The sequence below is a fragment of the Coenobita brevimanus genome, chromosome 27 (genome assembly GCF_032717465.1).
Source record: "Coenobita brevimanus isolate Jiangsu-jjx chromosome 27, ASM3271746v2, whole genome shotgun sequence".
Lineage (NCBI taxonomy): Eukaryota > Metazoa > Arthropoda > Malacostraca > Decapoda > Coenobitidae > Coenobita > Coenobita brevimanus.
The window spans coordinates 4,615,929-4,642,500 of NC_136980.1; the positions used below are offsets into that span (position 1 = coordinate 4,615,929).

Below are 26,572 nucleotides of genomic sequence, written 5' to 3' on the forward strand. Positions count from 1 at the left end.
ACACCCAGATGAAAACATTTACATCATAACAAATACACTAACCTAACAGACTGTGTTCTTGTGTGTGCTTGAGGTGGTTAGGATGGAGAGGTGGGGAAGTACATGAAGATGCTGGAGAGATACGGTGAGGGGAGGAGGGGAAGGCCGAGAGAGAGAGAGAGAGAGAGAGAGAGAGAGAGAGAGAGAGACAGACAGACAGACAGACAGACAGACAGACAGAGAGACAGAGAATAAAAGTTAGAAATAAAAAAAGACGAGGGTGGCCTGCCTATGCTTTTTTCTCTTTAACTTGACCTAAAACTTCCATCTCTCCATCTTGAATGCTGAGCTGGAACAACAGATTAATGCTAGAGTATGATGCTAGTCACGAAGAAATGCTATAGAAAGGATGTACAGCCACGGCATTGCCTTTTTGTGCCACTGAAGTACCTGAAATAAGCTATAAAAGGACGAGAATCTGGGCCAAGTTTAGGTGAAAGAACTATAGGTGGTTGGGAGGAGTAGGATGATGATGATGATGATGATGATGATGATGATAATAATAATAATAATAATAATAATAATAATAATAATAATAATAATAACAATTGTAGTTGTAGTTGTAGTAGTAGTAGTAGTAGTAGTAGTAGCAGCAGCAGCAGCAGTAGAAGTAGTAGTAGTAGAAGTAGTAGCGACAACAATAATACCATCATCACCACCAAGCTAGCAACCCAGAGTTATTTTCAGCACCACAACAATATCTACCAAGGATGTTGACACTCTAAACACCTGCTTTATCATACCTAGAAAATACCTGGGCCCATTATCTCACCTGGAAAGCCCATGGGAAAGCATTGTTGTCAGTTTTCTTCTCTCTCTCTCTCTCTCTCTCTCTCTCTCTCTCTCTCTCTCTCTCTCTCTCTCTCTCTCTCTCTCTCTCTCTCTCTCTCTCTCCTTTGACGTGACGGTGGGGCTTGTGGAAGTTAGTTCTTAAAAAATCCAGGTAATCAGATTGCTCCCTGCACCTCTCTAACCAAGCTGTAGTCTTTTATCCTCGATTGAACATAAAACACGCGGACAGTAGTAGTAGTAGTAGTAGTAGTAGTAGTAGCCTCGAGTTCACTTGAATGTAAATCCAGTGGACTGCAGACTGAAAATGCTCCTCTCTAGTAAACCACCAACCTACTTCGGGGGACAAAGAGGGAGTTAAGGGACGTTTGTTAACCGGGCAGCTCCAACGATCGGTTGTATTATGCCACGTGAAGGCGTCCCTTTCCAGACCGACTGGAAGCGTGACCTACGTACTGTAGACGTGGCATCATTGCGTGACGTCACAGACAACAACAAAACGCGGCGCCCAGACCCACAGAGGACAGTCGGCCATCGTCACCAGAGCATTTCAGGTAAATTACATCTCCTTCCATCTCCCAAATTAGTTATAATATTTACTGGACACACGCTTAAGAAACTTGCGATTATCTGCTTAACACACATTTGGGAGACTTGTGATTATAAATGTAATGACTTCATGTAAATCATTATAATCATAATAACCGAGTCAGTTTATATAACTCTCTTCTCCATGAGGTAAACTGTAACTTCACCCTTCTCAGACATTATTTATAACATTTACTGTACACACATTTAAGAAATTTGTGATTATTTACTAAACACACACTTAAAAAAAACTTCAAGTAAATCCATATATATATAAAATAACTTCATGTAAATATGTATGCAACTCTTCTTCAGATAAATCGTAACTCCTTCTTCTTTCTCATATTATTTATAATTTGACAGAAATTTAAGAAACCTGTGATTTTAAACGCAATAACTTCTGGCAAATCTATATACCGGTACTTCTCATCTACTGACTCTCTCTCTCTCTCTCTCTCTCTCTCTCTCTCTCTCTGCCACTTTCTTGAAACTAAGGAAATTTGGGTTTGAGAATGACTAGACTTCAGTTAAACTGTATATATATATATATATATATATAGATAGATAGATAGATAGAGAGAGAGAGAGAGAGAGAGAGAGAGAGAGAAGTACTTTTCACATTATTCGTACTACCTTCAGACGATTTTACGCCGCTTAAGAAATAATAACTCTTGCTCTGAAGGGGTTAATAAAGGCTGGAGAGAGAGAGAGAGAGAGAGAGATGTACTTTTCACATTATTCCTGCTACCTCTCCAGACGATTTTACTCAGCTTAAGAAATAATAACTCTTGCTCTAAAGAGGTTAATGAAGGCTGTATCCACCCCCTAACCCCTCCACCTCGAATGTTTATCCTGGGCTGAATAAAATCGTCTGGCAATAGCACAGTTAAAGTTAGAAACGTCAATAAGTGCGATAGTGGGAAGTATGATGATGATGATGGTGACTGTGGTGGTGGCGGTGGTGGTGATGGTAGTGGTGGTGGTGGTAGTGATTGTGGTGGTGATGGTAGTGGTGGTGGTGGTAGTGATTGTGGTGGTAGTAGTGGTGGTGATGATGATGACTGGTGGTGATGATGATGATGGTGGTGATGATGATGATGGTGGTAGTTATGATGATGATGATTGTGGATGTGATGATGATGATGATGACGGTGGTGGTGGTGATAATGATAATGATGGTTATGGTAGAGCTGCTGCTGCTGCTGCTGCTGATGATGATGATGATGACTGTGGTGGTGGCGGTGATGATGATGATGATGCCGGAGCTTTGCAATATAACGATCAATGTTTGTGTTGCAGATCGTCCATTGCATTGAGGCTAAAGAAGACCATGTCACGCTGCAGTCTGTTGCTAGTGGTGGTGATGGTGGTGGTGGCTGGTGTAACGGCCACGAGTAAGTATCAACACTCTCAGGCTCTTATAATTCACACTCATATGAAAAAAAAATCGTCTGACTAGCTGAGATGAAATACTAGACTTATCCTGATCATGGGGGGGGGTTAAAGGTATATTAGCACTTTTAAGCTCCTGTGACTCAGCATGCACCAACACCACATATAAACTGGGACCGATAATATCCCTAATAATAATAATAGTAATAATAATAATAATACAAAATGATATAATATAATGTAATGCAATATATAAAATCATAATATAAAATGATACAATATAATATACGGTAATATAATGCAACTGAATATAAAATCATAAAATAATATAATATAATATCTGCTATTATATAAGTTTCTTCGTAAGTTCATTATAGTGGAGTGTAAGGAGCAAGAATAAATGAACATAATGCAGACAGTTATGGAACGCCTCAGGTTACCCCCAATAACAAAGTTGGACGAGTATTATGTACGAGTTCCCCCGTGTCTCTTAGTCTGATTTGGTACAAAATATTTAAAAATGTATTTGCCGGATGTCAATGAAACTTGCTGGACACAGGGGTAGAGGGTCAAGGAAAAGTCGATTAGAGTTTAGGTGAATCCGGACCCGAGGATGCAAGATTTTTTATTTTTTTTTCGGCGATGGCGGAGGTATGCAGTCGCCGAGTGCATTCAAGATATTATTAGTGTTCAGCCTGCATTCCACATTACGGATGCTGTCAGCAAGGATACAGAAGGGTTATATACGTTCTAGCTTTGTTTTGTGCTTTAGAAATGATTATGCATCTGTTATTCTTGAGGTGGTGTGTGTGTGTGTGTGTGTGTGTGTGTGTGTGTGTGTGTGTGTGTGTGTGTGTGTGTGTGAAACTTATCTAAACATGTCTTCAAATATATTCACAAAGTTTACGTTAGGTCTGTATGGTCTATCTAACACCCCTGCCAACCCCCACAGGTCCCCCCTACCGGCCCCCCAGCGGGATCAACTGCCCCCTTGTGCGGTGCCCTGCCGTCTACAGGCCAGTCTGCGGCAGTGACGGGGTGCTGTACAGTAACCAGTGCTTCTTCAACGCTGCCAAGTGTAGAAACCCATTCCTGAGGATTGGGACCAGGTGCTTCAGGCCTGGCTATTCCGGCTAGAAGAGGCACACACACGTACATACACGCTGGTTAAAACACGCACACACACGTTCATACACGCTGGTTAAATCACGCACACACACGAACATACAAGCTGGTTAAAACACCCCCACACACGTACATTCAAGCTGGTTAAAAGACGCACACACACGAGCATACACGGTGATTAAGACACATACACACTGGTAAAGAAGCATACATACGTTCATACACGGAGGCTAAAGGACGCACACACTCACCCGAACACACATGATAAATTACTTAACAATACATTCACAGAGGCACAAATAACATACATAAATACGTACACAGACGTACATTCATTGATGGTTTGTGTAGGTACCCGTTGCTTAAGTATGAGATTAGGACTGGTTAAAGATGCACATAGCCATACTGTACACACACGCACATACATGCTACATAAAACACACACACACACACACACACACACACACACACACACACACACACCAAAACAAGCATCCATCCACTCTCACAAAGACAGTGAGAGTCAACCATGATTTTACCCTCTGTTATTCATTGCATGCAAAGTGTATGGAGAAAACCGAAAGATCTGAATAAACAATCGATAGAAAAATGAGATGCAAAATGTATGAAGAATGAATGATCTGATTAAATAAACACAATGAATAATAAGATGCAAAATGTATGAAGAGTTGAAGATCTAAATAAATAATCAATAGGAAAAATATGATGTAAAATGTATGGAGAATAAGAGATCTGAAAAAATAATTGATAGGAAAAATATGATGTAAAATGTATGAAGAATTGAGATCTGAATAAATAATCAACAGGAAAAACTCTCGTATGATGTAAAATGTGTGAATAAAAGATTTGAATAAATAACCACAATAAAAAATGAGATGCAAATTGTATGAAGAATTAAAGATCTGAATAAATAATCAATAGGAAAAAAAAGAAGGAAAATTATAAAGACCTGAATAAAGAACCCCAATAAAAAATAAGATGCAAAATGTATGAAGAATAAAAGATCTGAATAAATAATCAATAAGGAAAATATGATGTAAAATGTATGAAGAATAAAAGATCTGAATAAATAATCAATAGGAAAAATAAGAAAGAAAAACGTATGAAGAAAAAAAGATCTGAATAAATAACCACAGTAAAAAAATAAGATAAAAATGTATGAAGAATAAAAGATCTGAACAAATAATCTATCTATCTATCTATCTATTGCCAGACGCCTCAATCCGTTTGGGGTGGCCACAAACAAATCGCCTCCAGTCGCCCTGTCCCCCGCCATTTCACTGCCCTGCTCCCAACTCACACCCCCCTCTCTCATATACCTCTCCACCCCATCCCTCCATCTCATCCTCGGCCTCCCCCTCCCTCTTCCCCCCTCCACCTCACTCACATACACTCTCTTCGTCAGTCTTTCACCCTCCATCCTCTCCACATGGCCAAACCATCTCAGTGTGTTCCTCATAACGCTTCCTATCACATCCACATCAACACCACAATGCTCCTTTATATCCTCATTCGTCAGCCTGTCTCTCCATGTGACTCCACATGCTCCTCTTAAATAACTCATTTCCACTGCTCTCACTCTTGACTTGCGTCCTTCCAACAACGTCCAAGCTTCACTTCCGTACGTTAGAGTCGGTATCACAATACTGTCATGTAGTAACTTTTTCACTTCCATGCTCACTTCCCTGTTTCTTATCACTGCTTTCAAAGAACCAGCAACCTTTCTTCCCTGCTGTACCCTTTCAAGCACTTCACCCTCCACACCTCCATCCTTACTCATCACACTACCCAAGTACTTAAACGTACTCACATTTTCCAATTCCTCACCATCCAACCTCGCCGTCCATTCACTGACTTCACCTCTCTCAAAGACCATCACTTTACTCTTCCCTACATAGTTGGAGAAGAACAGGGAGGCTTTAGGAAGGGAAGAGGTTGTGTAGATCAGATATTCATTCTTAGATCTTTAGTGGAAAAGTTTCTAGAGAAGGGAAAGAAGTTCTATGCAGCTTTCATGGATTTGGAGAAAGCATATGACAGGGTGGATAGACAAGGATTGTGGAAAATGTAAAGAATATATAGAGTAGATGGGAAGTTGTTGAATGCTGTGAAGAGTATGTACGATGGTGCGAAGGCTGCAGTGCGTGTGGATGGTGAACTAAGTGAATTTTTCTCTTTGAAAGCTGGGTTGAAACAGGGATGTGTCATGTCTCCATGGTTGTTCAATCTGTACATGGATGGGGTAATAAAAGAGGTACAAGGTAGGGTAGTGGATGTTGGAGTGGCTCTGGTGAGAGAGGATAGTGTCTGGAAACTCCCTGTACTGTTGTTTGCATATGATACTGTGTTGTTGAGTGAAGACGAAGGGGAGCTGCAAGGCTTGGTGGATGAGTTTGAGAGAGTGTGTAAGAAACAAATAATCAATAGGAAAAATAAGAAGGAAAATATATGAAGAATAAAATAATGACCTGAATAAATAAGGAATGGAAAGAATAAGATTTGAAAAAGTAAACATGAGCTGTCCTTCCTAAACACTCCTAATGTGAAGAATTAAACAGCTTTGGAATTCTGAGTACAACGTAGTAGTAATAAAAGTGATTCTACGATTATCAGTGTTTTATTGTCCGTGGCATGTGAGGCTAGGATTCCGGGGGCTTGTATGGGGAATGAATGAGTGTGTGGCCCAGTTCACTGGACATACTGTTGGATAGTTCTCCCACTGTCGTATTTTTTTTTTTTTCCTTACTTCATCCCACCTGCAAGCGAGAAAGACAAGTGGGAAAATAGTGTTTTTTTTTGGGGGGGGGGATATAATAATAATAATAATAATAATAATGATGATGTTGATGATGATGATGGGTATGTTATGGATAATAATTGAAATGTAGCATAAATGTCTGAAGTGTTGCATCAATGGCTCAACTGTAGTCTAAACGGCTGATTTGTAGCATGATATGACTAGGATAAATGGTTTAAAACTAGCATAAATGGCTGAACTGTGGCATGACTAGCTGAACTGCAGCATAAGTGGCTGACCTACATAGCATAAATGGCTGTAGTGTGGCAAAGGTGGCCGAAACGTAGCATAAATAGCTGACCTGCAGTTTACACGGCTAAAAGCAAACAAAGACTGAATTATAGCATAAATGGAAGAACTGTGGCGAAGCTGGCTGATTTCTAGCATAGTATCTATTCTATCCTAGTCATATTATTCAGCTCTGTTTAATTAACTCCTTGAATACAGTTTGGTAGAGCATTGTTTTTTTTTTTTCCTTCTTTTTCATTCGCCTATCATTTTCTGAAGTTGTCCCCGTGTGTGTGTGTGTGTGTGTGTGTGTGAATGGAAGCGTAAGTGCGTGAGCATTTTTACTTACATTACCTTCTCTCTCTCTCTCTCTCTCTCTCTCTCTCTCTCTCTCTCTCTCTTCCTTAACCGGTTCACCTCGAGAACTTTACCACTACCATCATGTCATCATGCCATCGTTACCTCACCCTCATCACTCCATATCACATTTCCAGCATCATTATCATCATCATCTAGGTCCTGGTTGCCTGTTAGTACCTCTTCCTAACCTTACATTTTAACCTAAACTAACCAAACCTAATCTAACCTAACCTAGCAATTTAACCTAACTTAACCAAGATACAAGTAAGTTTTAGGAAGCACGCCATTAGCTCGTGAAATAAAAAATCAAGAAAACAGTATCAACAGAGAAACAAAGTAAACATTAAACATCATTTACTCCCATAAATTTAATAAAAAAGAAAAATGAACCAGAAAAGGTAAATAAAAAGGATATGAATCTGGGAAGATCTTCCAATATGCCTAAAAAGAAAGAAAAAAAAAAGGTAAGTGTGGCATAAGGAACATGATAATAAGGGTGGGGTGGGGGGAATCAACAAAAAGCAATTGTTTATCACCACAAATAGAAAAATACAGAAAACAAACTGGAGGAACTGAATTGGTAAGGTATTTCTGCAGCTTAAAGTAAATCCGGGACCAAGGACATCCGTGGCAGACGTTATTGTAGTTTACATGACGTAGGAGGCTTCACGTGCACTTTTTAGCACGTTTACTATTGCAGGATGCTTCCTGGGAAGACAAATGGACAAAACCTAAACATCTCATGACGTGGGAAAATAAGGATATACTTACATTTTCCAGCCTTGCACAGCTGAAGATATCCTGTTATTCATGTGCTGCCCCAAGTAAGAAATCCTGGCGAAAGGTGCAGTAAATACTGGTAAATGACGACACACATGAACACATTCTCTTACGTCATGTAGTTACCGCGCTCATTTTAGTATTGGTGCTTTCGGGCATGCTTTCGGGATTGCATTTGTTTCGGACCTGTTGCTCCATTTTCTGACTATGTGGGCTGCGTTGTCTTTATATATATTTTTTTTTTTTTTTTTTTTCCCCAGAGTTCAGTATTTTTTCTCTCTCTTCTTTTGAATTTAGTACTTCGTGGCACTTCTTTCTCAGCGATTTATTATGTTAGCAACTCTGCTCTTCGTCATTTTGCTAGATCCGCTTTATGTACAGCGTTGTCTCCCCTTTCCTCTTCACTGACGTCAGTGACACCAGATATACTGTATTAACTACTTTGGTTCTTATATCCTCCAGGCTATTTCGACTAACACCTCTTCCCCCACCCCCTCTCTCTCTCTCTCTCTCTCTCTCACACAAAACTGCGGTGTTGAAACTATAATATTCGTGTTTCTTCCAAAGATATTCTGTTTATTTTAGATTTATTTGCTTTCGTTCACGCATACTGCACATCGTTACGAAAATACAGGCTTACAACTATATCGTGTACGTTACATGTTTGTCGAGGCCGCCCCTCACAAGATGCGGCGTCGGGAGATTGGCATAGATAGAAACAGATAGATATCCATATAGATAGATAATTAGCAGACAAATAGATATGTGAATAGACGGACAGTTATAGACTGACACCCTCCAGTTTCGTCTTTAAACTTTGAGCGATAGACTGATTGATAGACATACAGGCTGATAGATAGATAGATAACAGATGGGTAGATAGACAAATAATACATATGTAAGTAAATAGACGGATAATAAATAGACATAGATAGATAGATACATATATACATTAATAATAGATGAAGGGATAGATAATAAATGGACGGATGATACATAGACGAATAGACAGATAGGCAGATAGACAATTTCCAGTTTTGTCCTTAACCTATGGATGATAGATTGATAGACAGATAATAGACAGCTAAAGTAAGTAGACATATAATGATAATGTCCATTTCCACATCAGTTCATACCCGATGCATTTCCCGCCAAAAATTTGAATTCCCAGTTCCATGACCTTTCCGAGAGCCTCCGATATGGCCGACTTCGCAAAACATCCATATTCTCCTCACTAAAACCTTGCCGAGCGTGATAGTGATGGCGAAGCTGTTGTTCCGTGTCTCTCAGTCTTCCCCTCCATCTGCTTCCTCTCCTGTGGGGCGGAGGAAGGGCAGAGGGGGTGCTTGTAGGAGGGGTTGATGGTGGAGGTGGTGGAGGGGTGGAGAGGGACGTCCTGATTGAAGCCCAGTGTGGAGTATGGCGGAGGGAGAGGAGCGGTGGGGTCGAGTTTGCTGGAAGAATTTGATGCAGTTAGATGGGGTTAAGTAATAATAATAATAATAATAACCGAAATAGTAGTAGTAGTTGTTGTTGTAGTGGTGGTGGCAGTAGTTAATGATAATAATAGGCTAATAATAATAGTAATAATAATAATACAAATGATATAAATAATAATAATAATAATAATAGGGTAGTAGTAATTGCAGTAGTAGTAGCAGTAGTAGTAGTAGTGGTAGTAGTAGCTGTTGTTGCTGTTGTTGTAGTTGTGACAGCAGTAGTTATTAATAATAATAGGCTAATGATAATAATAATAATAATAATAATAATAATAATAATAACAGAGTAGTTGTAGTTGCAGTAGTAGTAGTAGTAACAAGAGCAACAGGTTCATCAATGCCACTCCACGTTCAAACTCATCACTTCCATTTTAGATTCGTCAGGTCATTACAGGTTAGGTTAGGGTAGGACGGGTGACAAATTTCTGTTCTCTGTATGTATTTTTTTTCTCTATTCATATTCTGCTAGAAGATCATAATAATAATAATAATAATAATAATAATGAAGTACACGTTATTTGATTTCCCCAAGATGATCATTCGTCCATTTGTTTTCTTTTTTTTTTACTCTAACCTAAACTAACCTAACCTAGCCTAACCAAGCAGATTAACCAAACTAACACACTGACTTGACCTGATACAAAGACAAACCTAACCTAACCTAGACTTTCCTGGATCAGAAAAAAAAAAAAAAAGCAAAAATAGTACAGTGAACGGAAGTCAGATGACGGGGGAGGGGTGAAATTAAAAAAAATAAAATAAAATAAATAAAAAACTCAAATTGTGGTTGAGGTGAATGATAAGTGAGTGGCGAGGACTGAGCAGGATGGACTGAGATGATAATGGTTGTTTATGCTATTTTCACTCCAACTTGGCCCTGAGTCTTATCCTTTAGCAGCATAAAAGACAATGCTATGCCTCTACATCATTACCATAGCACTTCATCGTGACTAGCACTATTATTCCTGCATTATTCTCTTGTTACGGTTCAGAAATCAAGGTGGAGAGATGGCAAATTTAAGCCAAGTTATAGTGAAAAGAGAAAAGTCACGGTAGAGAATAGTAGGCTTCATTTGTAAGTAGGAGAGTTGAAAATTGGCCAACACAGGCATGGTGAAGGGTTAGATCAAAGGGTCCTACAGCAGCACCATATATAATGATGTTATTTACTTGTACATGATAAGGAAAGTATTGTATGTTGTTCCAGTAGCTTGTACAAGAGACAATACTCTCTCTCTCTCTCTCTCTCTCTCTCTCTCTCTCTCTCTCTCTCTCACACACACACACACACACACACACACACACACACACACACACACACACACAAACCATCCACCGCCTCATATGCCACAATTACCATGTCATTATCAACAAGCGTACAAGGCAATAATAAGAGAATTTATTTACACTTGAGTAGCTGTAAGATTTGACAACACTCCTTCCTTAGCGATTTATTTTTCACACTGAGCCCCCGTACCATCTTGTGTAATACTGATGGAAACGAAGCCGATATTAAATTTATATAACTGGAATGCAAGAGAATATTTAAACGTGTTATATGCAAAACAAATCGCTCAGGAAGAAGTGTTACGAAGCTTCATATACCACCTGCAATAAAGACCAAAAAAATAAATATACTTTTATTTTATTTTATTTTTATTTTCCATTTAATTTATTTATTTATTTATTTATTTATTTATTTTGCATTTTGCGGTGGTGGTGTCTAGGTTGGAAAATAAGAAATCAATAAATAATCACATAAATAAGAGGCAAGCAACAGAGACATCGACTCAGGCAAATAAATGACCTGTTAAAAGTGCAAACAGGAAAACAACAGACAGACTATGGTAAACAATAGATACAGAGTAGTAGTAGTAGTAGCAGTAGTAGTAGTAGTAGTAGTAGTACTAGTAGTAGCAGTAGTAGTAGTTGTTGTTGTTGTTGTTGTTGTTTTAGTAATAGTAGTAGTAGCAGCAGTAGTAGTAGCAGCAATAGTAATAGTAGTATTGGTAGTAATGGAAGTAGAGGTAGTAATAGTAGTGATGGTAGTAGTAGTAGCAGTAGTAGTATTAGTAGTAGTAGCTGCAGTAGTAGTAGTAGTAGTAGTAGCTGCAGTAGTAGTAGTTGTAGTAGTAACTGCAACTCCCAGGCTCATCTGAATGTAAACCCAGTGAACTGCAGGTTGAAGTTTCCTCTTTTCCTGCAGCTCACCATCTTTCTTTCGGGGGAGAGGGAGGAAGCTGAGGGACGTCTGTATAACCATGTAGGTCCACCACCCGGCCATATCAGTGCCACCTCGTGAAGGAGTCCCTATCCAGCACCCAGAGTGAGGTAAGCAACAGAGGTATAAAGGTAAACAACAGATCTATTAAACACCAGGTAAACAGGCGGCAAACAACAGATATTCAGGTGAACAAACAAGCAAAATATACTCAGGTTTAAAAAAAAAATCTGGCAAACAATTAGGTGAATAAACATACAATAAATGCTCATATAAACAACAGCTATTAGAAACACTCAGGTGGAGATATATAAAACACTATACCCAGTCTTTTTTTTTTTTTTTTTTTTTTTTTTTTTTTTTTTTTTTTCGAGGCGAAGATGCACTTGACAGGATGATGTGATTGGCTGAATGCAACATTACTACATACTCTCTTTACTCGTTTGCATTATTAATTGACAACGTATATCTGAGGGTAAAATTTGGGTTAGTAAATGTTATTCGGATATGTTGCAATCAGCCAGTCATCACCAACCTGTCAAGTGCATCTTCGCCTCGATTTAAAAAAAAAAAAAAAATAGTATAGAGTGAATAGCAGATGAATTAGATAAGACTCAAAATGTTGTTCTCAGGCTCATCTAAGTGCGAACCCAGTGGACTGCAGGCTGAAACTGTTCCTCCTATAGTCCACCATCGTCGTTTTGGGGGATAAGGATGGAGTTGAGGGACGTTTGTATAACCTAGCAGCAGAGCGTCTTAATTATATCGGTGCCACCACAAGAAGGCGTTCCTCTCCAACACCTCAGATCAGGGTTGTTGTCTTTGTTGTCCTACCCCGGTCTTTTTAGCCTGGCACACCCGTCGATCACTGGTAACTACTTCAATGGGGCCGTCCGACAGGTACAATATAGTATGTACACCATACAGGAAGCCGGCGCCCCTCTATGGCAGACAGCACCTCGCCAGGGTTGGAACAGAGTCCTTCCCACAGTGACGTGAAGGGAAGTTTTTTTTTTTTTTTTTTTTTTTTTTTTTTTTTTTTGACGCCGCAGCTGCTCAGGTCCACCCAGGGTGCAGGCCGCTACCACATGTAGGCTCCTCGTCATCGCTAGACTTGGGTAAACTACAGATCTGTTAAACTCTGACATAAACAACATGTAAATAAAAAAATAAAAAAAAAACTGGTCATATCTGGCGTCACTTCATTTGCAAAGGTCCACAGTAGGTAGGGTGGGTTAGGTAGTGTGTTAGGGTTAGGATGGTTAATAGTCTCAGTTCGGTTTCTGTTGTCGGTATATAATGTAAGAGCAACATTACAGAAAAACGGGGAAAAATGGTCGGTACTGAAACGGCCTACGGGCAAGAAGGTTAGATATCTAAACTGATTACTTACAGGAAAGAAGTTACCCGTGGCCACTTGGCGGCGCCACTTGTTGGGAGCCAATTATTTACCCGTTTCAGGAAGCGAGCAATCCTCCAGTAGTATTCAGACACCATTCTCTTCCTCTATTTCTTACTGCCTATGACCTCCAGTCTTTTAAACGCAGCGGGTACAGACATCTCGAAATGAATGGGTCTTGAATTTGGTTTTCCGTTATTTTGTTTTTATTGGTTATTGGAGGGAGCATTACGAGCTTCTGGCCTTTGGTTCCCAGCTTGAAAGAAAAAAAAAATCAATGCTAAATTCTTCGGCCATTTTTTCAAACAGATATATATTGGAAAAGTATAATTCAGTGCGATATTTAATGCTTACAGTTCGTAATTTTGTAAAGTGAATTTCGGTGATTTGGCCAGTACAACATGGACCGGCAGTAGTGGCACAATATCCTCCATTTATTTGACACAGCTTATCGTCCTAATACAGTTTAATTCACGTAGCTCAGTGTCAGAAAAAAGATAATACTATGGTTTCACATCTTTCCATAGCACTTCTTCGTGGTTGGCATCATATTCTGGTGTTATTCTACTATTACAACGCAGCATTCAAGGAGATCGCAATTTTAGGCCAAGTTAGAGTAAAATGAGTATAGTAATTATCTCTAACTACAAGGATGAAATTATATGTTACTTTCACGTTAACTTGACCCAGATTTTCGTCCTTTGGCAACTTATTTGTTATTTCACGTAGCTCTGTGGCTGAAAAATACAATGCTTCAGCTCTACGCCCTTTCTATAGCACTTCTTCGTGAGTAGCACCATATTCTAATGTTAATCCGTTGTTACAAATCCCCATTGAAGATGTACAGGTGTAAATTTTAGGCCAAGTTGTCAGCGAATGTGTGTATGTGAGAGAGAGAGAGAGAGAGAGAGAGAGAGAGAGAGAGAGAGAGAGAGAGAGAGAGAATATTACTGCCACCATCCCCAAAACTATATTAAGCTCACTCTGTCCAAAATTCATTACTGTACTTACTTTTGGGAGCTTTTTTTACAATAGGAATTCCAGTATTATTCACGGCAGTCCATTTCTCTTGTGTTGCGAGGACGGCCTAGTCAGCTTTATCTGTGCTTGTTCTATATCGTTTAGTCACTTCCTACTCCCCACACCCACGCCCACACCAGCCGACTGAGCGAGTTTCTAGTGCAGCGCTACATATGGACCACCCTGTACAGGTCAACATTTCTTAACTGAGATTTTCTCTAATAAATGTGTTTGAAATCCACTACCCATGTTATTATTATTATTATTAATCATATTAATATTATTTAAAGCAGTAGTTGTAATTATTCTTTTATAATTAGTAACTTTATTATTATTTGCAGTAGTAGTAGTATTTATTATTATTACTATTAGTAGTAGTAGTAGTAGTAGTAGGAGGAGGAGGAGGAGGAGGAGGAGGAGGAGGAGTTACGGTTACTCCAAGCAATGTGCACCAAGAAATTTTTTTTTTGCTTTAAGAAATTCGAGCATCCTAAAAATTCAGCACCACCATGCCACACCAGTACTACAGTAAATAAAGAGATAAATAAATAAATAGTAACACTGCCAAGGTGAATACACAAGAATTAATAAACATTCAACATTGCAAATTCTGCTCAGTCGAGATTTTTGGACCTAACGAAGTGAAAAAAAAAAAAAAAGGAAATGAGAGAGAGAGAGAGAGAGAGAGAGAGACAGACAGACAGACAGACAGACAGACAGAGACAGACAAAGACAGAGACAGACAGACAGACAGACAGACACAGACAGAGACAGACAAAGACAGAGACAGACAGACAGACAGACCGACAGACAGACAGACACATAAAGAGACAGATAGACAAATAAAAGACAGAGAGAGAGAGAGAGAGAGAGAGAGAGAGAGAGAGAGAGAAAGAGAGAGAGAGACTGCAGTGAATGATCTGAAGCTATACTCTTTGGACAATAAATTAAGAATAAACAAATAAATTAAGCACACTGGTATGGGCTAAACGCGAATTGTTTAATACCATTATTTTCCTTTATACTGACCAGTTTTAAGGAATACGTTTTTACTCTTCAGGTGAAAAAATAATAAATAAATAAATAAATAAATAAATCGACTGTGCAGAATCATTGCTTGGGTCGCAGTCTAAGAGATTTCGAGATTTCTCAACACCTCTTCCTTGGCGATTTACTTTGTGTGATTTAACTTCTTTATCCTCTTGTATTTTACTGACGCAGACTATGTCGATAAAAAAAATGGAAATAATAAACATGAAAGTGTTAAAATTTAGTAGTGGTAGTAGTAATAGTAGTAGTACGTGTAGTGGTGGTGGTGGTGGTGGTAGTAGTCGTAGTAGTAGTAGTATAGCAGAAGTAATAGTAAGAGAAGTAGTAGTAGTGGTGGTGGTGGTAGTAGTAGTAGTAGTAGTAGTAGTAGTAGCAGCAGCAGCCTAGGTTCATCTGAAACCTAAACCCAGTGGACTGAGCACTGAAGTTGCCCTTCGGGAGTTCACCATCTTCCTTTTGGGGGACAGGGAGGGAACTGAGGGACGTTTATACAACCAAACAGCGGAGCTACCCAGTTACAGCAGTGCCACCACGTGAAGGCGTCCCTCTCCAGCACCACGTTAAAATGTAAGGTGGAGAGCAAACCGTTAAGGTGTAAAATATGCAATAAATCGAGAAGGAAAAGGCGTTACGAAGTTTAAAAATCCACTTAGAACACGACAACAACAGACAAGTGAGAGTGAAGTCCGTATTCTCTTCGGGTCAGGAGGCTCCCTAGCACCTCTTCCTTAGCGATTTATTTCTGGATATGACTGGTTAATATCCTTTTGTACAGTGCGTTGTTTCTGCAGACTAGGGCCATGTTTGAAGGATTTATTTAACAGAAGAGGGCAGTAAGGTGTGATAAGCAAAATAATTCGCATAGGAAAAGGTGTTAGGGAGCTTCCTTAACCGACGAGAATACAACCCTGAGACACAAACCCTTACACAACTCCCGAGTGCGTCACCGTGCCGAAGTGGTAGTGATGGTGGTGATGGAGGGGGTGGTGAGGGTGGTGGTGAGGGTGATGGAGTACCGTGGTGATGGCGAGACTGGTGCAACGGCCTGGTGATTGAGGGCTGGAGAGGGTACGCCCAGGTTGTAGGCTTGTGGGCGGCTGGTGAAGGATGGAGGGGGAGGACAGAGGTGGTCTGTGCCGTATGCTGCCCCCAGGGTGGAGATTCGGCGCTCCGAGTTTTGAATTTGCGCCACTTTGTTTCGTTTCTCAAGGTGTCTGTGGGAAAGGGATACGCGATAAGTCTTCAACTTTTTTTTTTTTAATGAAAGAAAAATAGTTAAATAAACACATAGATACTTTGACAGATAGATACAGTAGACGTGCAGTTTCTTCCTGTGCATTCGGAGAAAATATGGAAACTGTGTATACCCAGTCCTGCGATATGTATACCTATTTCATTTAAATCCATTTGCTCACTCTTCCCTAATTCTAAACATTTTTATTTTGGGGATAGGCTGACCCCCCAGAAATCAATGGGGGGTCACGCTCCCCAAATATCGCATTACAGATGAGATTCCATTGTACAAAATGTACTAAGATATTAAAGTCGAATCTGCTCTTCTTTCACTATTTTCGAGAATTTTTAATTTCGTGAGGGGGGCTGCCCCCTCTTAAAAATCATGGTTGGAAAACTGTATATACTGGTAGTGGAAAACATTCGAAGTAACCAGACGAACTCACCTGGAATGTCTCATTTATATCAATGAAATAGCCTAGAAGTTAAAGCCCATGCACACACACACACACACACACACACACACACACACACACACACACACAAACAGTGCCGTTCGCCACCCACCTAACTATGGTCTTCCCAATGCATCCGCTCCAGAAGGCGACGATGACGGAGCCGATGAAGATGCCAGAGACGATGGGTCCAGCAAGGTCCTCGTAGCCACAGTCACACACCAGATACTCCTCCAGGTACTTACACGGGCTGTAGGGCAAGGCAGAGTGAAGTAAGGGCATGACAGGGTAATGTAAGGGTACGGCAGGGTAATGTAAGGACACGGCAGGGTAAAGTTAGGGCACGGCAGGACACGGCAGGGCATCGGAGAGTGGACAGGATACAGGTCATACAGCGTGGTCCCTATATAACGCTCCTCTTGCACTCCGCCGGGTTATTTCTTGCGTGTTGTTGGGACGGCTCATCCATCGTTATCAATATCTACCCTGCATCATTTATTCATCTCATTCTCCCACTGCTACACCCACACCCACACCGGCCGTCCCCGCAACACGTTAGGATATCATCAGGGGAGTTTTTAGAAGAGCGTTATTTACAAACCAACCTGGCATCTGTCACCCATCCACTTCCCATTTTCCCTATTGCCCTTCCCTCTCTTGAATTTTCTTTATCGAATATTACTAGGCAAGGAAGGGAAGGAAAGGGCAAGGTAGGACAAGGTAAGACAGGACAGACAAGAGTAGGAAAATGTAGGGCAGAGTAGGAAGAGGGTTATAAAAAAAGTAAATACACAATAAAAATATAATCCACACATTCTTAAAGAGTGTCAGAATTTTTAATAGCCAGCATTCTCTTTCACGGGGGCGTAAAAATGTTAATATTAGTGTAACACGTCCCTTGGGTGAGTATAGGTTACAGAAAAATTCGTGCCGTGACTCAGGTAAATTACTGTGTGTACCTTAATGAGGCCACACACACACACACACACACACACACACACACACACACACACACACACACACACACACACACACTCACACACAATTACCTAACCCTGTCCTTAACACTAATTACTTAAACACATTCCTAAGGCTTATACGGGGTGAGTCAGCAGTCTGGAAACGGGAAAATATGTTAATCTCTCTCTCTCTCTCTCTCTCTCTCTCTCTCTCTCTCTCTCTCTCTCTCTCTCTCTCTCTCTCTCTTTCAAGCCAAACTTAACCTAACCCTCTCCCTAACAAGAATTACTTAAACACATTCCTCAGGGGGTGAATATTCATTACGCGCATTCCTAATATTTTTATACCGCTCAGCGATTATTAAAAACATAATTTAGACACATTCCTATGCTATATCTTACAAGTTCACACACACACACACACACACACACACACACACACACACACACACACACGAAAACTGTATGTATGAAGCCTCCCAGTGCGAGAAAATCAGTCCTGAGCTACTGTACATAAAATCATTTGGAGATAACATAAGTAAACACCACACACACACACACACACACACACACACACACACACACACACACACACACACACACACAGACGTAGTAATAAAAGGGTTCAAACTTACGCAGGGCATTTACATGTGTCGTTTTTACACACCAGGCCCTCCACGCAGTCCTTGGATGTGTTGCAAGGCTGTCCCGGTAGGCTGCTGTTCTTACTCGTCGCTCTGTTGTTGTTATTGTCGGTGTCAATTGGTAAACACAGCCCGTTGATCAAGAACTGTCTGTCATGGCAAAGAAATGGAGTATAAGAAACAATATAACACTCATTTTGTTGATGATGTCTTGCTAAACACAGCCCTGGTATCCTCCGTCGCGACAAATAAAATGGGGTGTAAATAAAGTTATAATTAAAAGTTTAAGTAAGAAAGTAGCACTGCACTAGAAATGTGAGACACAGTAATACTATGATAATAAAAGTAAAATTAAAAATCTTAATGCATTTTTCACTACTTATTAGTACATGGAGAGACTTCGACAGGAAGGTTTTGATTCCACTAGTGGCATGACTCAAAGAAAAAAAAAAAAAGGTCTCAGGTGCTAGCATCTCCACCTGTCCTGTGTCGTAGGAAGTACGATGCAGTTTTCAACACACGTGTTTATAAACGCATGTGCAGGTTAACACTGGAAGTGTCCACGTGTTTATAAGTGCAGGTGCATGTAACAATGGGAATGTGCACGTGTTTATGAGTGCACTTTCATGCTAACACTGGGAGTGTGTACATGTTTGAGTGTACGTGTAGGAACATTGGGAGTGCACGTGTTTGAATGCACGTTCGGTAACACTTAGTGAAAGCGTATATATAAATGCACATGCTTGCAACCCTGGGACAACACGTGCAGATTTTACTGGCAAAGCACGTGCTGGCGAAACCAGCAAATAACTAACATACAGGTATTACTATACCCTATTTGATTAACCTGTGCAGCTGAGATGTATGGGGAGAGTAGTCTGTGTTTGATTCGCGGCTGCTGACTGGCCACTGATGATGTAAATCTACATCTCTTCTCATTTTAACACATATATATTTATATTTTTTAATTGCCTGCAACTGAAGCAGCCAGTTTAAATGTGGAATAATTTCCGAAACTAAAGTGGTCAAAATTAGCTTAAAAAGTTTACTGTTGTTTCAGAAAATTAAAGTTGATTTTAAAGCACTATAAAACGACGAGTGACGTTTGAAGTAAATTATCAATCCATGATGTACATCCACATCCGCATGTTGCACTGCATCCACCCACGGTATACACCTACGTCCGCATGTTGCACTAAATATCCACCCACGGTGTACACCCACGTCCGCATGTTGCATTACAGTACTTGCCTGCATTTACTGCGCTGACAACATCGGCGGCCAATCAGTAGCCGCGAAACAAACACACCCTACTTGCCCCACACGTCTCAGATGCACAGGCCAATCAAATAGACTATAGGTAAACACGTACAGATAATACTAGGAAAACACGTGCAGGTGGTACTAAGAAAACACGTGCAGATGATACTAGGAAAACACGTGCAGGTGATACTCGGAAAACACGTGCAGGTGATACTAGGAAAACATGTGCAGGTGGTACTAAGAAAACACGTGCAGGTGACACTAGGAAAACACGTGCAGGTAATATTTTGAATACACGTGCACCTGGGGTTACGTACGATCGACAGATGCATGTGCAGTTCTGACAGATGGTGTTGATGGTCGTGCACGTGGTATCGTTCCCACAGCAACTATCACCCAGACCAGCACCTGTGAAGCACGTGCACTATTAGTAGTAGTAGTAGTAGTAGTAACAGTGGTGATGGTGGTGGTGGTAGTAGTAGCAGTAGTGGCTGTTGTTGTATCATCATTTCCTTTGTATCTGAATCAGTACATCAACACATCATTACTAATGTTATCGTTAATATCACCATCATCATTATCGTCTCTCTCTCTCTCTCTCTCTCTCTCTCTCTCTCTCTCTCTCTCACACACACACACACACACACACACACACACGCCTTCCTAAACAATACAACAGCGACAAACTTTTTATCATCGCTCTTATTTCCTACTAAACTTCGTGCCATATTTGCACCACCTCACTAATTACAGTAATCTTTCTAAGCCCTTGTAAATTTCCTACCATCTTGTAAGTATTGTAATAAAAGAATAAAGCAGCCGATACAAAGGCGAACCGTACTGTAATTTCTCCCCGCGATTCCACGTAGCATTCTTTATTTAATAAGTAGGTGGTGGCGACCATCATCCACTCACTTGATGAAGGGCTGCCTGCTTCATCGTTCACCTATATTCTTTTTCTGTGTCTGGCCTCCTCTCCTTATTTCTCATATCTTTCCTGACACTCTTAATTGCTCTTCTTTCTTTTTCAGGTGGCTTTACATTGAGTGACAAACTAAATGGTTTCTTGTAAGCCAGGAAGCCATTTACAACGCTGGGTGGTAACCATATAACCAACTCATAAGTGCTGTCTACGTGTCAACAAGTAGGGTGGTGAAGGGTTAGTGCCCCTCCCCGTAAAACGACTATCTCAAAGACAAACGGCCACCCTGTACGGGATTATGGCGTCTGGCTATAGATAGATTCTTTATTTAATATTTGCTAGTAATGCTGGAGAGGGACGCCTAAACGTGGTGGCACTGATATAATTGGGCAACTCAACTGCCTGGTTATACGAACGTCCCTTAGCTACTTCCCGATCCCCCGAAGGGAGGATGGTGAACTGTACATGGGAAAATTATGCCTGCAGTCCAGTGAGTTCACATTTCAGATAAACTTTAGCCTGCAACAACAACAACAACTACAACTACTTCTACTTTTACTACTGCTACTACTACTACTACTTCAACCACTACCGCTACTACTACACTTCTTCTACTATTACTACTACTACTACTATTATTAATTCTACTTCTACTACTACTACTAACTCTTTGGCCACATGGATATCTCGAACTGAAGGAAATCGTCTGATCTGAGTCCACAGGAAATAAAAACCAAACTCACAGGCTCCTAGAACTCACTCTTAGCTGAATAAAATCATCTGGTGTTAGAATACTAGAGTTGTCCCCAAGGTGACAGGTGTAAGGTGGTTTATTTCATACAGCTAATATCCTTGTGTGAAATTATAATGGTAATGTGTGTAATTTGGCTAGAATATTAAGAGGAATGTGAGCAACAGGTGCTGGACTGGCACAGAGAGAGAGAGAGAGAGAGAGAGAGAGAGAGAGAGAGAGAGTGTGTGTGTTTATGCTTGTTTGTGTGTTTGTGCATGTGTGCGTGTATATATATATATATATATATATATATATATATATATATATATATATATATATATATATATATATATATGTGTGTGTGTGTGTGTGTGTGTGTGTGTGTGTGTGTGTGTCCCTTGACCTAACACTGGGTGGCGGGAAAGTCCAGTAGTGGGAATGCAGAGGTAATCCGGATTAGAGGTGGGGTGGGGAGGTGCACGATCTCTGTAGGCGAGGATTTTTAGTCTTCCATATCTTGACGTATAGTTTCCACGAATTTGGGACAGTCTGTGATTATGCTGTATTTCCCATGTGTCTACAGTCCATACCTTCCTACTGGCAGACACTTGAATAATTTCTTTCAGTTGTATGGTGTAAATGATTGCATTCTGCTACAAGGTATAGGTGTTGATGAACTGCCTAAATGTGGCCGCACTGAGCACCCTGAGCGAAGCAGCTGTAGTGTCCACTCGAGAGCCAAACCTTTCTATATTTTCCTGAACCTCGCCGTGGGAAGGACCATGGTTCGAACCTCACAAGGGGCAGGGGGGCCGGATCTCTACACGGTTTATTTACTGTACCGTACCTGAAGGATGGTCTAACAGAAGCAGTTGATTTCCTGTGGTTGACGGGTCTGCTCGGCCACAAAGACGGGAGTTAAGCAATAATAGCAACAAGGTAACTGCGTGGTTTTTAGTTATGACAAGTTATTTACCGAAAATATACTCGGCGATAATATGCTTGCAATAATACCACATTTTATTTATGCCATAAAGTCACTTATCTTCCCAGATGTCGGTCCCTGATAAGTGACGCTAGCATGTACGACCTTCTAAGCTTGTGTGTGTGTGTGTGTGTGTGTGTGTGTGTGTGTGTGTGTGTGTGTGTGTGTGTGTGTGTGTGTGTGTGTGTGTGTGTGTGTGTGTGTGTGTGTCATTTTCTGCACCCTAATCAGATGTTTCTATTACGTTCAACAATTAGCTACATTTTGTTTTTATGTCTTTCGTTTGCATGTCAACTCGTGCTGGGTTCCAAGCCTTGTATATACAGGATTAAGTCTATTTAGTAACTCTGTACCGCTGGCTTCTTAGGTATTATATCCTGGCTGTCACCGAACGATTTTATTCAGGTCAACAATTACAAAAAAAATAAATAAATAAATAAAATAAAAATAAATAAAAAGCTATCCTCATTAATGATTTCAATGCCACGGATGTTCATTTAGAAGTTTATATCTCGCTCTTGCTGGTTGATTTGATTTAACCTGGGTCTTAACACTGATACTTAAAGGGCTGTTAGTAGTAGTAGTAGTAATAGTAATAGTAGTAGCAGCAGCAGTAGTAGTAGTAGTAGTAGCAGAAGCAGCAGTAGTAGTAGTAGTAGTAGTAGTAGTAGTAGCAGAAGCAGTGGTGGTGGTGGTGGTAGTAGTATTAGTTGTAGTAGTAGTAGTAGCAGCAGAAGCAGTGGCGGTGGTGGTGGTAGTAGTAGTATCAGTAGTAGAAATAGTAGTAGTAGTAGAAATAGTAGTAGTAGTAGTTGTTGTTGTTGTATTAGATGTAGTAGTAGTAGTAGCAGTAGTAGTGATATACCCAGGTTTATCTATTCCCAGTGGACTGCAGGCTGAAGCTGTCCTCCTCCTGCAATCTATCATCCTTCTTGAGGGGGATACGCACGTTTGTATAACCGGGCAGTGGAGCCGCCTGGTTATATCAGTGCCACCACGTGAAGGCGTCTCTCTCCACCAGGGGCAATAGCAAGAACAAGCGCACTCAGAGAACGCATACCTCTTCAGATGAACACCAAAACCTAATCCTCTCATTCTTGGTACATAAATATTCACAAAACTTGACTGAAATAAAACAGAGGTGAGGTAATGCAGTGAAGAGCATCAAACAGTAAGCGACCACCCCTTCAATAATCACAGCGACCTTTAGTGGTATTTGAGCTGACTGACCTTTATGGATGGATGCAAGGATGCGTGGATGGAAGGAAAGTGAATGGATAGTGGACAGAAAGATGGATGGATGGAAGGCATGTGAATGGATAGTGGACGGAAGGATGGATGGTTGGATGGATGGATGGACTGAAGGATGGATGGATGGATGGATTAATGAATGGATGGATGGATACATGGATAAATACATGGATAAATAGAAGGTGGATGGATAGTTGGAAGGAAGGGTGGATGGATGGATGGATGGATGGAAGGAAGGAAGAAAGGAAGGATGGAAAGAAGAAAGGAAGGATGGATATCTGGACGGAAGAATGGAGGGATGGTTGGAAGTAAAAACAGAAGGACGGAGGGAAGGAAGGAAAAAAGGAAGTATGGATGGATGGAATAATGGAGGGAAGAAAGGAATGAAGGAAGGAAAGAAGGATGGATGGATGGATGGATGGAAGGATGGATGAATGTAGGGAAGGAATGGATGGATGGATAAATGAAAGGAAGGTAGAGAGAATGAATGAATGAATGGAAAAAGTATGTGAAGAGAAAGACAGAGGCGAATAAATTATAGTATACAGATAGATACGAAAGTTAGCAAGTTGATAGATAAAGTAGTTTGGTAGGAGAGAGAGAGAGAGAGAGAGAGAGAGAGAGAGAGAGAGAGAGAGAGAGAGAGAGAGAAATTAATACATCATCGAACTGAATACTTACTAGACAAAAAAATATATACAAAGTCAAGGGCTCACCTGTTGCCAGCGTTGCCATGCCAACCACCGCCGCTACGCACACACACGCTCCGGTTCCCATCACCACTGCACTCACATTATACAGTTTTTTTCCAGCTTATGGGCAATATTCTTTATTCTTCATGGTTTCTAGAGTTTAATTTACGGGGCTGAGGGATAAAAGAATGTTGTTTTACCCACCTGATTTGTCCATATACTATTTTTATTCGTATTCCCTTCTGGAGAAACGGTCTAAAATTCGAGTTGACATTTGGATTAGCACTTTCTTATTACTTATTTGTTTGTAACTGCCATCGATTCCTCATAAAACTAATGACGTGAGTGATAAAGCCATTACTAAACCAAGGAAAGCTCTAAGAAATTCAAAGATAAAGAGCTTGATAGAGTTATGGGGAGCGTAATAGAAACTCAAAGCAATATGAACCCTACATCCAGTGTGACCAGCTCAACGGCCAGCCAGACACTGATCCTGTAGAAGTCTTGCTGGCATTTTTGAAGGCACTGGGAGGGAGGGGGGCAGCCCCTCCCGGAGCAGAAGCGGACGGGCAGGAGAGAAGAACAGCAGAGGAAGATGAGAGAGAGAGAGAGAGAGAGAGAGAGAGAGAGAGAGAAGTAGACCGGGAGGACAAGAACGTTTAATGAAAGGATGTTAAACTAAAAAGGAGTAAGACAGATAAATAGAGATAGGTAGATAGACAGATAGATAGATAGATAGAGATAGAGAGAGAGAGAGAGAGAGAGAGAGAAGTAGACCGGGAGGACAAGAACGTTTAATGAAAGGATGTTAAACTAAAAAGGAGTAAGACAGATAAATAGAGATAGGTAGATAGACAGATAGATAGATAGATAGAGAGAGAGAGAGAGAGAGAGAGAGAGAGAGAGAGAGAGAGAGAGAGAGAGAGAGAGAGAGAGAGAGAGAGAGAGATTATCGAACCGCGCTATAAAATATTCAAGGGAAGAGGAGGAGGAAATGAGCAAGAAATACAAAAAAGGAACACATGCATAAGTAGAGAAGAAACAAGAGAGAGAGAGAGAGAGAGAGAGAGAAGAAGAAGAAGAAGAAGAAGAAGATGATGAAGAAGAAGAATGGCTGTCTGAAGGATAATTAGAGAGACGGGGAGGGAGACATATAGGTCAAGCATGAAGAAGGGAAGAAAGAAGAGACGAAGGAGGAAGAAGGAAGAAGTAAGAGACGAAGGAGGAAGAAGGAAGAGACGAAGGAGGAAGAAGGAAGAGACGAAGGAGGAAGAAGGAAGAGACGAAGGAGGAAGAAGGAAGATAAAAGTACGAAGATGGAAGAGGAGGGAGAAGAAGAGGAATTATGCGAAGAAAATTGATTGAAAGAAAAACAAGCCTCTGTCAAGGACGTATCCCCACCATGTGATAAGGAATACATAGATATGCACAAATAAGTATGGCAGTTTCATATATAGAGGCACAAACTAGGACTCGTATACTGATGGTGGGGATAATAATAATAATAATAATAATAATAATAATAATAATAATAATAATAATAATAAACTCTTAGGAATCGGTCCGCCAAGTTTCATCTTCAGATCACTTGTGCAGGTCGGAATGAAATCTCCAGTAAACACGCCCAACTTATCAAGACAGATTTTTCCTTACATGGTCATAGCTCGTAAAGTGCAGATAATATGGCAGTTTTACATATACGGACATCAACTATGACACATACTCTAACTTTCTGTATAATATAAAGCCAATCCACCTTGAAGTTTCCGAGATACAGGCCCAGAAGGAAAGACGGACAGACAGACAAACGGATGGACAAGGGCGATTCCTATATCCTCACTATATGGAATAATGGTGGAGATAAAAAAAGGAGAGAAGGAAGAGAAGGAAGAAGAAGAGAAGGAGGAGGGGATGGAGGTAAAGGAGAAAAATAAAAAGTAGATATAAGAAATCATGGACGAAGAAGAAAGTTAGCTGGAGAGAGAGAAAGAGAGAGAGAGGATTCGACCTTTCACTTAACATTCCACACTCCTACCCACATTACTACTCCTTTTCCCTCTCTCTCTCTCTCTCTCTCTCTCTCTCTCTCTCTCTCTCTCTCTCTTTCACTGTCTGTCTGTCTGTCTC

At 40.5% G+C, this 26,572-nt stretch overlaps 1 protein-coding gene and 1 long non-coding RNA gene across 2 annotated transcripts; one reads left to right on the plus strand and one right to left on the minus strand.

Annotated features, from left to right (window-relative positions):
* The first annotated feature begins 1,367 nt into the window (after window positions 1-1,367).
* LOC145394408 (uncharacterized) lies at window positions 1,368-4,766 on the plus strand. Its single transcript, XR_013896413.1, has 3 exons — window positions 1,368-1,382; window positions 2,716-2,810; window positions 3,761-4,766. It is a non-coding gene; the product is annotated as an uncharacterized LOC145394408 (long non-coding RNA).
* Window positions 4,767-9,353: 4,587 nt separating this feature from the next.
* On the minus strand, window positions 9,354-24,540 carry LOC145394356 (uncharacterized). Its single transcript, XM_080268230.1, has 6 exons — window positions 24,470-24,540; window positions 20,180-20,270; window positions 18,591-18,749; window positions 17,109-17,246; window positions 16,325-16,522; window positions 9,354-9,573 (listed from the first exon to the last, which is right to left on the minus strand). Exons 1-6 carry the CDS (start codon window positions 24,528-24,530, stop codon window positions 9,354-9,356), a joined length of 867 nt encoding a protein of 288 aa, XP_080124356.1. The 5' UTR covers window positions 24,531-24,540.
* Between the last annotated feature and the right edge of the window lie 2,032 nt (window positions 24,541-26,572).